The sequence below is a fragment of the Neolamprologus brichardi genome, chromosome 13 (genome assembly GCF_056152115.1).
Source record: "Neolamprologus brichardi isolate AB-2024 chromosome 13, ASM5615211v1, whole genome shotgun sequence".
Classification (NCBI taxonomy): Eukaryota; Metazoa; Chordata; class Actinopteri; order Cichliformes; family Cichlidae; genus Neolamprologus; species Neolamprologus brichardi.
The window spans coordinates 6,568,618-6,581,625 of NC_142116.1; the positions used below are offsets into that span (position 1 = coordinate 6,568,618).

The 13,008-nt window shown below is 40.6% G+C and overlaps 1 protein-coding gene across 4 annotated transcripts in view; it reads left to right on the forward strand.

Moving 5' to 3' along the window:
• The window catches only part of ehbp1 (EH domain binding protein 1), a 157,100-nt gene that overhangs the window by 75,597 nt on the left and 68,495 nt on the right, over positions 1 to 13,008 (forward strand). For all 4 annotated transcript variants that reach the window (XM_035904844.2, XM_087850042.1, XM_087850041.1 and 1 more), the window contains 2 exons: positions 3,117 to 3,295; positions 4,362 to 4,410. In XM_035904844.2, the coding sequence (XP_035760737.2) occupies positions 3,117 to 3,295; positions 4,362 to 4,410 (228 nt within the window). The remainder of the gene's footprint in view (positions 1 to 3,116; positions 3,296 to 4,361; positions 4,411 to 13,008) is intronic.

The window sequence follows — 13,008 nt, forward strand, 5'->3', positions numbered from 1 at the left end:
TCTCTCTAACATCCTTTTCCCTTCCTCCATTTTTTTTTTGCTTTCTTTGCCCCGTCAGATGTATGTTGTTGACACTGAGGCATCAGGAAATAATGGAATCTCTTGTCAGTGGCTTGTATTTTCTGCCCAGGCTGTTATGGCTGTGTATAATAGTAGCAGAGGAGGAGGAAGAGGGGAGGTTATGTGCCACTGATAGTAATGAAGGTTGCCTTTTCATTTTTTAATATGGAATGTTTGTGGGCCAAGGCAATGCTCTCCGCTAATCCTACCCTCGAGCCGAGCTAGCTACATGACTGTGTCAGTGTAACACATACACACAAACACACACACACACAGTGACATTCACACAGACTGATAAAAGACAAACACACACACACATGCACTCGCTCCTTTAGGCAAGACAGCAAACTGTTTGATAAGTCAGGGTGCATTTCTGCTCCTCATGAAAATTGCACTCCTGTGTTTGTGTCTTAAGGAAATGCAGCCAGTCCTGTAACGGACGATATGGTATTTGTTCAATATTTGATGGATATGAAAGCTCGAGTAGCGCGATGCATTTGTAAAACCTTTATCGGAAAAGGTGGTAATGAAACAGTCTGAGGAAAACTACACCCGCTTTAGGTTGTGATGACTGTAGGGCCGCTGCGAGGGGTTTGTCGGAAATGAAGAAAACATGTGGTTAATCTGTGCTTTTAAAATGGCTTGCCAATTTCCAGTAACACACCTCCAAATACTTTTAATTGAAGTCAGAAGTATGTATAAGTGATTATTTGTGTGTATTTGTGGCGAGGTGAATGAGCCTTAAAGACACTTTCCCTTAAACTTAATATTTATTTCCACTGGCTGTGTTACACAGGTGTGTGTGTGTGTGTGTATATGTGTACGTTTGTGTGTTTTCTGCCGGCTAGGGTACAGGGTCTGCGGCACTGAAGTGTGCTGTGTGTCTAATTGCTTTAATAGCACCTGGTCTCTAATCCCAGGTAATTAGAGCGCTCAAATTAGACAGCTACTTTCAACCGTCACTTGAAAAAGCAGAAGGGGAAGGCCTGGAGGAAGACCACTCCACACTGAAACTCTAAAAACACACACACACACATTGTAATGGCACACACAAATGGCGGCAAAGGAAGAACACGACTGGAGTTTGAGTCTTTGGAATGATCAGTACTCACGGATAGAAACAAACAAAACAAAATAACCACTATCCACATACTGTAATTTTAAAAATAAGATAATCCTTATCTTTTTGCCGCATGATTTTATGACTTCTTATCTTGTTTTTTTTGCTTCTTTTTCCCCCCTTTCCATTTGTTTGAGAAGCACTGAGGTTTTGTCAAGATCTCCTAAAACGTGTCTGACGGAGCTGTGGGTAAAGGTTAAGGCCCTCTTTTTAAAGATGAGCCGGAAATGTCAAGAGCCTGCCCCTCAGGCTCTCGCTACCGTCTCCCTGTACCAAGACTGCCATCGGGCCCCGATTGACTCTCTCACGCTCACACACGCTCACACACACACACACACAGGTACAAAGGTTAGGAGCTGCTATTAGAGATGGCCTCCAGTCTCTTTCATCTGCTTTGGAGCTTGTGGCTTCTTGGTAGACTCCAGGCACATGGTCATAGTTTAAAATGCAACAATGGATGAGTAACAGACTTCCTTGTGCTTATAGGCTAAATGGCTTATTTTTTCACTTTTGACCTTGTAAACTAAATATATTTAATATTAAAAAAAATTGTGAACAGCTAGGGCAAGGTCTGACGGCATTATCAAGCCTTTCTTCAGTTTATAATTTAAAAATAACACAAAACCATCTAAAATTGACAAATGTTCTGATGAGGAATTAGTCAGCACGCTGGAAATTCTATCTCCTTAAAATTCAAATCTCCTCAGTCTTGGCTCCCATCCCTCGACTTTATTTCTTCATAATGCAGTAGCCGAAAGCAGCCAAGAGAGGGGGTTGGTTGGCCACCACAAGCCTTGTTAGGGGAGTGAGGTTCACACAGTGAGAACTGTCTTGAGCTGCAGCTCTCCACTGTGGGTCTTAAAACTGGGTTAACTAGTTACTGAGGTACATCACCTCATGTGCAACTAACTTCTTTCCTTCTCTGGCCTCTGCCGAGGCTTGAGTAAAGGTGAAGTTTAAACATCACCTGGTAATGTTTGGATGTCACAGCTCTCATTTAAGCGAGTAATGTTAAAAAAAATGTGTGCAGATAAAACAAACTATGAAATATTATATGCTGTAAACTTTCTCAAACATATTGCATAATATAATTCATGATGTCTGTGTTATTTGTCGTATGTTAACTGTTTTGTTTTTGGTTTTTTTACACAAAAGACTAATATACGCTTGCATTTGGAACACATTTCATTCTTTTTGATCATTGGCCTCTAATGTATTTAATCAAATCTCTATGACATTTTTGCCGTTCCTCTCCAAAATGATCTGAGAGAATTATCCCTTATCAGTCCCTCCATAACCAGATTAGTGAACAGCCAGCTGAATAATCAGAATAGCACGGGCGTCAGGCAAAGACCACTGTCTCCACACCACTGAGGATTTGTGGGATTTGGAGTCTAGGACAGGAAAGGCTCCTAATGGTGAGAGCTTTTTCAACCCAGATAAGACTTCAAAGGCGGAGCTAATTAATAAGATGTTTACATTATTCACGGTCATACACTGCATTCTGAATGACCCTTCATTACGGCACGAGTCTGTGTGTGTGCACGTTCATTCGTGTGCAAGCTCTGTCATTCTGTCCCGGTGTCATGCTAATTGGATGGGTAGTGGTTTTTAAGTGAAACATTTTTATTCAGTAATAAATAAGGAAAAGGGGGTTGTTTTGGAGTGAAGGGAAGGAGGGCTGCATAAATATATACTCTGGAAATTAATTGACAAAGTACAAGGGTAAAGTATTAATGTGTGGTGTCATTTGTGCTTTAAATATAGTGATCCCAAATGACAGCTGTAATTAAATCATGTATATCTGAATGTTGCACCAATCCCCTCATGTTTTTTTTTAATTTATTTTAAAAACATGACATTTAAGGAGTCTCCCTCTTTCTTCTTTCTCCCCCATCATTACCCCTTTAACCCTGCCACCGCCTCCTGCCTGCAGCCCAGCCCAGTCCCAAGCCCCATTCTGGGAGGAAAACCCAATGCCAGCCAGTCCCTGCTGGCCTGGTGCCGCGAGGTCACGAAGAACTACCGTGGGGTGAAGATCACCAACTTCACCACGTCCTGGAGGAACGGGCTGGCCTTCTGCGCCCTGCTGCACCATTTCAGACCCGACTTGATGTACGAACCACAAACGCACAGATCACATTAAATTCACACTCATTCTAAACTGAATAACTAACTCAAGTCAGGTCATATGTTCTAGTTATACCTAATGTTATACCTAATCTTTTTTCATAACTTGTAGTAAAAAAATGTAATGTAGAAAAGATGCCATTAAACCCCATTTTTCTTATGTATTTTCAGTTAAATATTGACTTCTGCATAGACATAGGTTTCCCACTGAGGTCTAAATCATCAGTCAAGCATCAGACCTATAAGATAGAAATATATAACTTCTTTTAGCTCGTATCCTCCTTTACTTTTTATCTTTGTCTGTGTGGTTTCTAATGAAAACTGGAACCAGACAGATGCAATGAGGAACAATAAAGTAAATGTTGCAGACTGTATAACAAAGAAAATTGTTGAAAGAAACTGAGCAGAAAATAGGGAAAATTGAGTATGTTGCCGAAACTGACATTAACTCTATCCAAATCAAGCTGCTTCAAAGACCCCACCGTTAGCTGATGGTGTGTTTGTATCGTGATTTCGGTCTCGGTTTCAGAATTCTTACACCCCTAATCCCTCGCTATTATATTTGCACAGTTAACCTGTAGTGTGCCCGTGTTTGATTAATGTGATTCATTCATACAAACACTCAATCTGTCATTTCCACAGTCAAAAACTGTTGTATGTTTGCTTCCAACACTAATCGTGTTGTTCTCGTGTGTGCGATTATAATTCTTTGAAGTATTTTGTGTGTGTGTGTGTGTGTCACACTCAAAAGAACATTATATGGAAAACCTGCAGTCCCATCAAGGAGGCAGACATGAAGATAATTTTGTGTACACGTGTGTGTGTTTGTGCTTGTGTGCCTTTCCTCTCCGGTGTGTTATTTTTACATATTTTCCACTCTATTAGTTCTGTTGATTGCACTGCTATGAAATTGCATGTTACAGTTCTAATACCATTACATGTGACGCATATTTAAACACACCTTTTTCTCCGCTATGTCTCTCTGTCTACCATTTTTTTCCCTCTCTTTCTCTGCTCACCTCCTCTCCAACCCTCCCCACTGTTCTTTCAGAGACTACAAGTCGCTCAATCCTCAGGATATTAAAGAAAACAACAAAAAGGTAAGAGGCAGCCACCGCTGGGCCCTTCACACCACTTAGCTCCCTCCCATCCACATCTCCATTTGGCCTTATTTAGAGATCTGCCATTAATCCATGGATATTGTGTTTATGGTGTTTGAACGGGATTGGTAGACACACATAGGAAGACAGTCAAATGCATGTACACACACAAATGACAGTTTTCATAAGATGTTCCCCCCTTGCTGTGATGTGTGTGTGACTTAGTCACCTGGCAGAGATGAGAAAGTGTGTTCAGCTCAGCAGCATGCTGGGAGCTTACTAAACTACTTTAGCTACTTGTGTGTTTTTAATAAGAGAACATTTGTCTTGTGTTGCTTAGAGCAGTGACTTTAAATAGTATAAACAGGGATTTGGTGTCAGCCATACATTTTGTTTTCAGTGATTCAAAGTTAATGGGACAAACTAACAAATACATGTAAAGACTTTTTTAAATACTTGGATGAAAAAAACAAAACAATGTCTGCCTGAAATGTAAAACCGGGGTGTAGCACCATGGACATCAGCAAATGTTGTGTTTACTCCCTCGAGCTGCTCCCCCAGATCTTTACTGCAGCTGCCTGTAGGTATGTGTTTGTGGGTATTTCTGCATTCAGGTTTTTACTTAATAATCGAAAGCAATTGAAAAGCATGCTCTCTTGGGTTTTAAATCAGATGACTGAGTCAGTTATTGAAAACTATCCCATTTCTATCCCATTGCTTTTGCAGTATGCTTTGAGTTATTATCCATTTGCGTGGTGAAGCGCTGTCTGGTCAGTTTTGCAGCATTTGGCTGAATCTGAGCAGTGAGCATAGCTATGTACACTTCACTGTTAGTTTTTCTTTAGTTTAGTCTGCTGTGGTCTTTCAGGCCTTTTGTTGATGCTGAGCTGGTCGGTGCATTCACTCTTTTTAATAATGCAGATTTTTGATTTGTCCACTTGTAAAGTTTTTGCTGTCTGTCTGAGGGTTATTTGGGTTTTACAGGCTAAAGGTTGCTCACTTACACTAATATATCTTAGGATCTCATATTGACAATTAAATAAAAATTATAGTGAAAACCTTCACAATGAAAATTGAGCACTTTGAATCAACAGCCTGCTTCATTTGTCTTGAAATAACAAGTGAGCAGGTCTCACCTGGCCATGAAATTGTCATCGTCAATGTCAATTATCCCATTAATTTTGAACCTCTGAATATGGGGGATTGTGTATAAATATGGTTGTCACTCTTAAACAGTTGTAAATTTATGTATATTATAAAACTCCCTGAATTAAAGCTCAAAGTCGCACTTTAATCCCATCTTGATTGTCTGATTTCCATCCCATGTTATTTTGTACAGAAGCAAAACTGCAAAATGTATGTGTGAAAAGAAGAGTTTCATTCCTCTCCTCTTCTAACAAATTTTGACCCACATATAAAGCAGATGCACACACCTATTTTTCATTGTTGCCCTATGTCTTCATGTCTGCACATTGACTGTTAAAGGTTTCCTTCCACACAGATCTACATTTTTTTTTTGCCCGCTGGCTCTTTGCCTCCACATTTACTTCTTCGCACACTGCTGTATTTTTCCCGCACTTACTACACACACGCTGCACGCACCTGTATTCACACGGCACACCAGCGGTCCCCTTTTCGGCCCCGAGGGCTACACAGAACGATATGCGTCGGGTTCCTGCAGCTTGATTTCCTCTTCTCATACACTCTCTGGCTGAGCGATAACCTCTGGTGGCCCTGTTAGGCATGAATGCTAGCCTGTTGACAATAACCACAGTGGAGCGAGAGGTAGAGACCCAATCCCATATCTGCTAACTGCCCCTCACCCCCCTCCAGGTGCTCAAGTAGCCCTGAAGAAATTGGCTAGATATAAGTAATATAGGAATATGCCGTAGAAGGTGATAGCTGGTGAATAGCTGCAGCACTGTAGCTGGCGTACTCCAACCAGCTTCTCTGTGGAGATCTACACCTGGTGCTCATGTATATTTGTCAAAAATGGCGATACAGGTAGATATTACCTACCACTTCCTGTTAGTTCTCATGTAGCTCTCAAAAACCTGGGTCTATAATGTATTTTTAGCTGTTATTGTTTCACACAATGCTGAGAGTGTTATAAGGGGTTAGACTCACGATATTGGCTAAACTAATAGAATGGATGATATCATTTCTGAATGGCCATTTAATATAATGTCTAACACCTTGCTGAATTTATGCCATGAAGAATTAAATCTTTATCCCTTGAAAGCTTACTAGGAGTAAACCTTGAAGCTCTTTTTTGAACTGAACCGTTTTTGTCATATTTCATGCCTGCTTATAGAACAGAAATGACTGTTTGCATCAGAAATTAAGTGAGGGTAGTCTTTGCCTGTGGAGCAACCTTTGGAAAATCCCAGAAACTCTTCCAATGGTCGTCAAAACACCTTTTCATGGAGATATACTAAGGTGTCAAAACTCATCATTAGACCACAGGGGCGTTGAGGCAGTCCAAACTTGTACCGAGCACCAGTGAACATTTCATCAAGAGATTTGATCCCATCGCTCCTAAATGTCATGCATAGCTTAAAGGGCGGTGATCATATTTACATATTTTGTTTCTTGTTTTTTAGCCTAACATTTCAACAAAATGTGCACTGTTCCTTTCATTTTCACTTACCTTTAGCTCCATTTACAGAGGAAATATCACAAGACTCTGATCAGAAAGAGCTTCTGTTAGCTTCATCATTTGTAGAGGTACTCTGGTTGAGGTGCTGCCTGGAATGGAGGAAGACAGGAAGGAGGACATTGGGGTGACCGGCTGCTAGCTGCGAATTCACCTGACCTACTTTACTGTCTCATCAGCACAGTGTATTCATACAGATGTTGTTCAGACTTTGTGGTGGGAATCTGGCAGTTTAATGTCTGACCCAAGTGAGCTGAATATTTGTGTTTTCACATGCACAGAGAAAGGTCCAGGGCTTCATGTTCATTGAAGGAAACTGCTTCAGACAGCAGATTCACATTTCAGAACAATGAGAGCAAGGCCCTCTGAAAAACAAAGCACCAAAATATCAAAGATAGCAGCCAGGGAAGTTGGTGGAGTTTTTTAATTTAATTTTTCAGTCAACGAAAATACTCCGGTAAGTTTGCTTCCTCCTGGATTGTGCTGAGTCAAATATTGGCATTGCATGCTGCTTTATTTTGGTTGCTAGATTAATTTAGCTTCAAAATCCTATCATGAAGAGATGCTATGAGATGCAGTATCTGGAAGGTGTTGTATCACATCTCCAGCGTTGCTGCACAACTGTAAATGCAAGTGACTGATTGGATGTGGAAGCCAGGTGGTTCAGGAGAGCAGAAAGATTAGTACTGCACTGGGTGGTGTCATATAGCACCCTGAGGGTGTTTGAATAGAGAAAGTTGACCATCATAAAAAGAAAATGCTGACATGACATGAGATACAGTGGAAGAGAGCATAGTGTGGCAGATTAAGGACCCCAAAGCAGGAAAAACAACAAAAAAATGACAATGGGTGTTTAGAAAAGAGACTTTTTAAGAGGAAATCATAAATGTTTGCAGATCTGAGTGAAAGAGACCGATGAAAAGAGAAGAACCTGTTCAGTGCTGATTCCTGATGAGTTATTGGAAAGTATAGAATTTATTGAATGGAGAGCAGGAATGGAAATGTAGAGAAACGACGACTATCTCTGCTTTTCATGGGCAGTTGATAGACATGGCCCCCTCCTCTCACCGTCTATCTGTGAAAAGTGATTGCAATGAGCTCAGACTGTGCTGAATTATGACAGATAAGGGCAATCAATATTGGGGGTGGGTAGAAAAAAAGGGGGAGAAAGTGAATAATTCAGAACATCCACAGCCTTTGAAATGATCTGTTATCAAACGGTATGTGTTTGCATGTTAATTTGTAGAGGTTTTGTATGTTTTATGACTTTGGAGCATCGATATGTTTGGACCTTGCTTCTGTCTTGTCCTGTGTGTGTGTGTGTGTGTGTGTGTGTGTGTGTGTGTGTGTGTGTGTGTGTGTGTGTGTGTGTGTGTGTGTGTGTGTGTGTGTGTGTGTGTGTGTGTGTGTGTGTGTGTGTGTGTGTGTGTGTGTAATGAGGCCAAGGAGAAGTAATTTGTCATGCCATCTGATAGTGTAGCACCAAGCACCAGGCTAAATCGCCCTGAGCGCAACCATGAGGGGTTGGGCTGAAGGAAGGAGGTGCTGATTGACAGCGATAGATAGCTGTCAGTCAATGAGAGGGAGTGGAGGGGGAGCAGGGAGCAGCGGCCTGGGGCAGGCGGTGGTGACATTTAGTCCAGACCCAGAGCTTTGTCGGGAGGTTGATGGAAAGTGAGAAAACTAGATATTCTCCAAAATGTGTGATACTGTTACTGGCCAAAAAATGCTTTCTGTGGTAGTTTAGCTGGTGTACTGTTGGTCAGTTGTACTCGGGGTTTGGCTGTATCTAGTTAAACCTTGTGGAGAGCAAAAGAAGGGTTGCATTTTTTTAAATAAGCTCGCCATTGTCAGTCAACGACGCATATCAAACAACATAATTTAAATGCCTTTAAAAAAATGAATGAGAGAGATTATTTTAACCCTTCTACACTTGAAGTTGATTTCACAAACTAGATGAAAGACCACCATGAAGATGGAGCTTGAGTCAACACCACCTTCTACTCCATTGCTATGCTACTCTGCTGCATGTAGTACACACAATAGTGAGTGTTATAAACAAAGGGTTGGAGCAACTGTACTGGCTAAACTATATGGGGGAACGTATATCAGCAGGTCTCATACATAATGTATGCATTAGTGGTGGGAATCACCACGCGTTCTATGATATGTTATCACAGGACACAATACAGTATTAATGTGATTTCTTTATAATTTTTTATTTTAGAATATCAGAGTGATTTTAATCAGTCCAAGTCAGACTGTGAGTGTTTCCAGAAAGGTTACCTCCTGTCAGGTGGCCTGTGTGATCAAAAGTGGTCATGAGTGTGCAACACCCTCAAACTCTGGGAAACTATTTAGTTAGCAGAAGTTGCAGTAAGTTACAGAATGAGGAAAAATTCAATGCAATCAGGCAACTACCATGTTTTTTGTACATACATGGAGGTTGATGTCCTGTATTTACTCATGTGACTGAGCTTGTTCTGAATGAGGAGTTAGCTTTGTCAAGCTAAGTGTATCCAGAGTTGGATGTTTTTTTGGGGGGTGGCCTGATTTAACATTTAACATTTGCTCAACTAATATTATTAGGGTTGCAGTACTAGTATACATTCACATGTATTTGTGGCAGATCCTAGGAACTTCTCATACATACTTGTTGAATCATATAAAGTGTTTTATTGCATTTTGTTTATATTTATATAGCAGTATCTTACTGTAATAAGCCTAGTGTCTTTATTTAAATGCAGTCATCACACATACAGTGATTATTAACATCTATATATTTTTAAAAAGATTTATTATAAATCCCAACTATATGATATATTCAATTCATTATCCCTCTGCAAATGTGATGTTACGTTCTTTGTTTCCATTTTTTCATGTTTCACTTATCACTTATTCACTTATTTAACAGCCACAAAATTTGTATCCAGTAGATTTTGTTCGGCTCAGGACTAAAAACAGAATGGAGAATTTTAAAAAGTGCCAAAGGCCCATAGGAGGGGATTTCGCTCGTTAGTAAAAAAATAATAATAATAATAATAAAAATAATCATATAGTTATAATAAGACTCATTAAAGCTTGATACTAGATTATTTTATTAAATTTCCTGGGCCAGCCGTATCTCCTCAGCTCTTTTTAAGACCTGTGGTTCTTCCTAAATGGAGCCACACTGTTGCGCTTGATATTTGCTTTACCTTACAATATAAAGTGCCTTAAGGCAACTATTCTTGTGATGTAGCACTATTTATTTGTGCAGCTGGATAGTGTAGTGGTAAAAATACACACCTCTGGAGTGGGGGTCGCAAGTTCAATCTCCCCCATGCTAAAAACCAGCCCTGGAGTGGCACCTACGAGAATAGACAGACCTACGTTTGCAGCCTGTCTGGGTAACATAAAAAAATCTTTTTTTACTCCCTATAACTGTTTCAGCCCACTATGAGTATGCTCAATTATGGTTATATTTACTGTTTTTAAAATTTAAAAGCTAAACATGCGTTTTAAAAGTTATTTTAAAAAGTTATTTTAAGCAAGAAATAAGTGAGAGAGAGGTACATTGTTATTTCTGGCATCTCTGTTTTGGTAGTTTTGTTGACAATTACAAAGTATTGCCACTTTAATTTCTTACTTTACTGGAGATGCTGTACTTCTGTGTCACAGACTGCAGGCTACCACCTTTGAACACCATCCTCTTAAAAACAACAGGGCTTTGCTCAGTAGTCATCATTGTCTCAGTACGATACAACCAATACTTTTCAAACTGTAAGAGAAGATATAAGAAGAATAAAGCATGACACTAAGGTCGAAAAGACTGTAGCGCATGTCAAGACTAACATCGACCCTGAAACAAAACCCAGCTCGAGAGCCTCCCCCCCCCGACCTCTTCCTCATGCAGCTCTCACTTTCTCCCACTCTCACGCTTTCCTTTCTCTCATTCTTTCATTCTGTACCTATTGAGCAGCAAAGTTGTCGCTCTCTTTCACAGCCTACCCTGGGCAAGAGGGGAACAATGCAAGCACACTTTGCTCCCCTGAATACGTGTTAGAAACCCAATCAGGCCCTCTTATTCGTCATATTCTTTTCTCTTTTTTCTTTCACAGTCCTGTCAGGGAAAAGGGACGGGGGGGCTCGCAGCAAAGGCAAACGCCTCTCTGTTCTCCCTTTTCTTTTTTCCCGCCGTCTCTTCTTTTTTTCCTGCTTTGTTTTTGTGTACATGCACTCACATGCGCCTCATTTTCCTGTGTGAGTATACTTATTCTACCCATGGTTAGTTTTTTAAATCAATAGAAATGAACCAAACAGGTGAGAGTGGAAAAACAGTCCTTCTACCAATTGATTGTAAATTGAGAAATGCCTCAGGTATATGAACTCTACAAAAGCATGCATACATGCCATAGTTACATTGTAAACCATGTACTTTCAACATCTCTTAAAGGAAAACCAGCTGTACAGGAGCATCAAGGGAGTAGCCACTGTGATGTCAATGAGTGATTTGTGATTGCCTCATGTTTTTGTTTTGTGTTTTTGACAACCAGAAGTGACCTTTTTTTTAGACGAACTTGTCTGTAGAAGACACCAAAGACACTGTGAGGTCCACCTGTGTCACCATACCTGTCTGTGAAATTGGTCTTGCACCTGATAATTCAGACTTTTGGTCTTAATGCAACTAAAACACACAAGTTATAAAATAAAACAAAAAAACCCTCATCTGCAGTTTTAGTAAAGTGGGATATTTGCTATAGAAAGACTGCATTGTACCAGGCTGTAAACATGCTTATATCTGTGACTAAAATTAGGCATTTTAACATGGGGGTCTAGCTGGCTTTTGGGTCCAGCCTGCTTTTGTCATTAGAGAAACATCATTTTTTTCCGTCCTGGCTTCATTTTTAGCCCCTGCGGTTGCAGCTTGGTTAGAATCCACTTTTTCCCTCTTATAAAAACACCTCAGTATATATAGGATGTGGTTTGACAGACTTGAGAGCAATTTCTGAGTTGTTCCATGCATAGTCACTACATAGGCACCTCTAACTACTGATACAGTATGATTTAGTAACCAGGCCAAAAATATGACAGAGACCACACAATTCAGAAAAGAGCTTTGAGGTTTTCTCCTAATAGGCTTTCAAGGTGTAAAGAGTTAACCAACAGCTCAGTAGTAGAAAGGCCCCATGTGAGAGTAGTGCAGGTGCACATTTTTATCCAGGGAAAAACCCACTGGATTTTTTCCACACTAGTGAGAGTGGGTATGAAGCAGACTATCTCCTGCTGTGTGCTACATGTGAGAAAAGCCAACTTTGGACCGTATCCCGACCTGCTTCTTACGATATTGTCCAGAATAAAAGTGAAAAAATGTCTCTAAAGGCTAGTTTCACAAGAAATTGGAGACTGAAGAAGCAGAAAAGAACTCAAAATTGTAAATGGTTAAGCAGGCTCTTCAACCATCAAGGAGGGTTTGGTGGAAGTCGGGGGGGTTGATAGACTGAGCAGATCAACAGAGGCAGTGAAACAAACGGGCGCTGCAACAGGTTGGAATTAGATTAACACTATCAAGCAGGCCAGATACAAGCTGCGATACCTGAGAGAGATGGATGACGAGGTTGTGTGTGCGCAGGAATGGAGGCTGTGTGTTTGTGTGCTGTTAATCTATTTATTTACCTGTCATTGGCTGCGATAATGGTTTTCATCCCTTCTCTCTGTGTCTCTCTGTCTCAGTCTATCTTGTGATGGGGGATTGGTTTTTCGTGTGTCGCTTGATAATCACACCTGTATTTTCTCATCAGACTCTAATCAGACCAATTACACGCGTGACGGAGAGCGTGGGCATGTTGATGCAGGGGAGCGATAAAGACACACACATACACACTCACAGACACTTCGGGATTAAGCTCTCTGTCTTGGGGTATCTACGTCCCTTATCGGGGACAACCATCCCTGACGTGGCC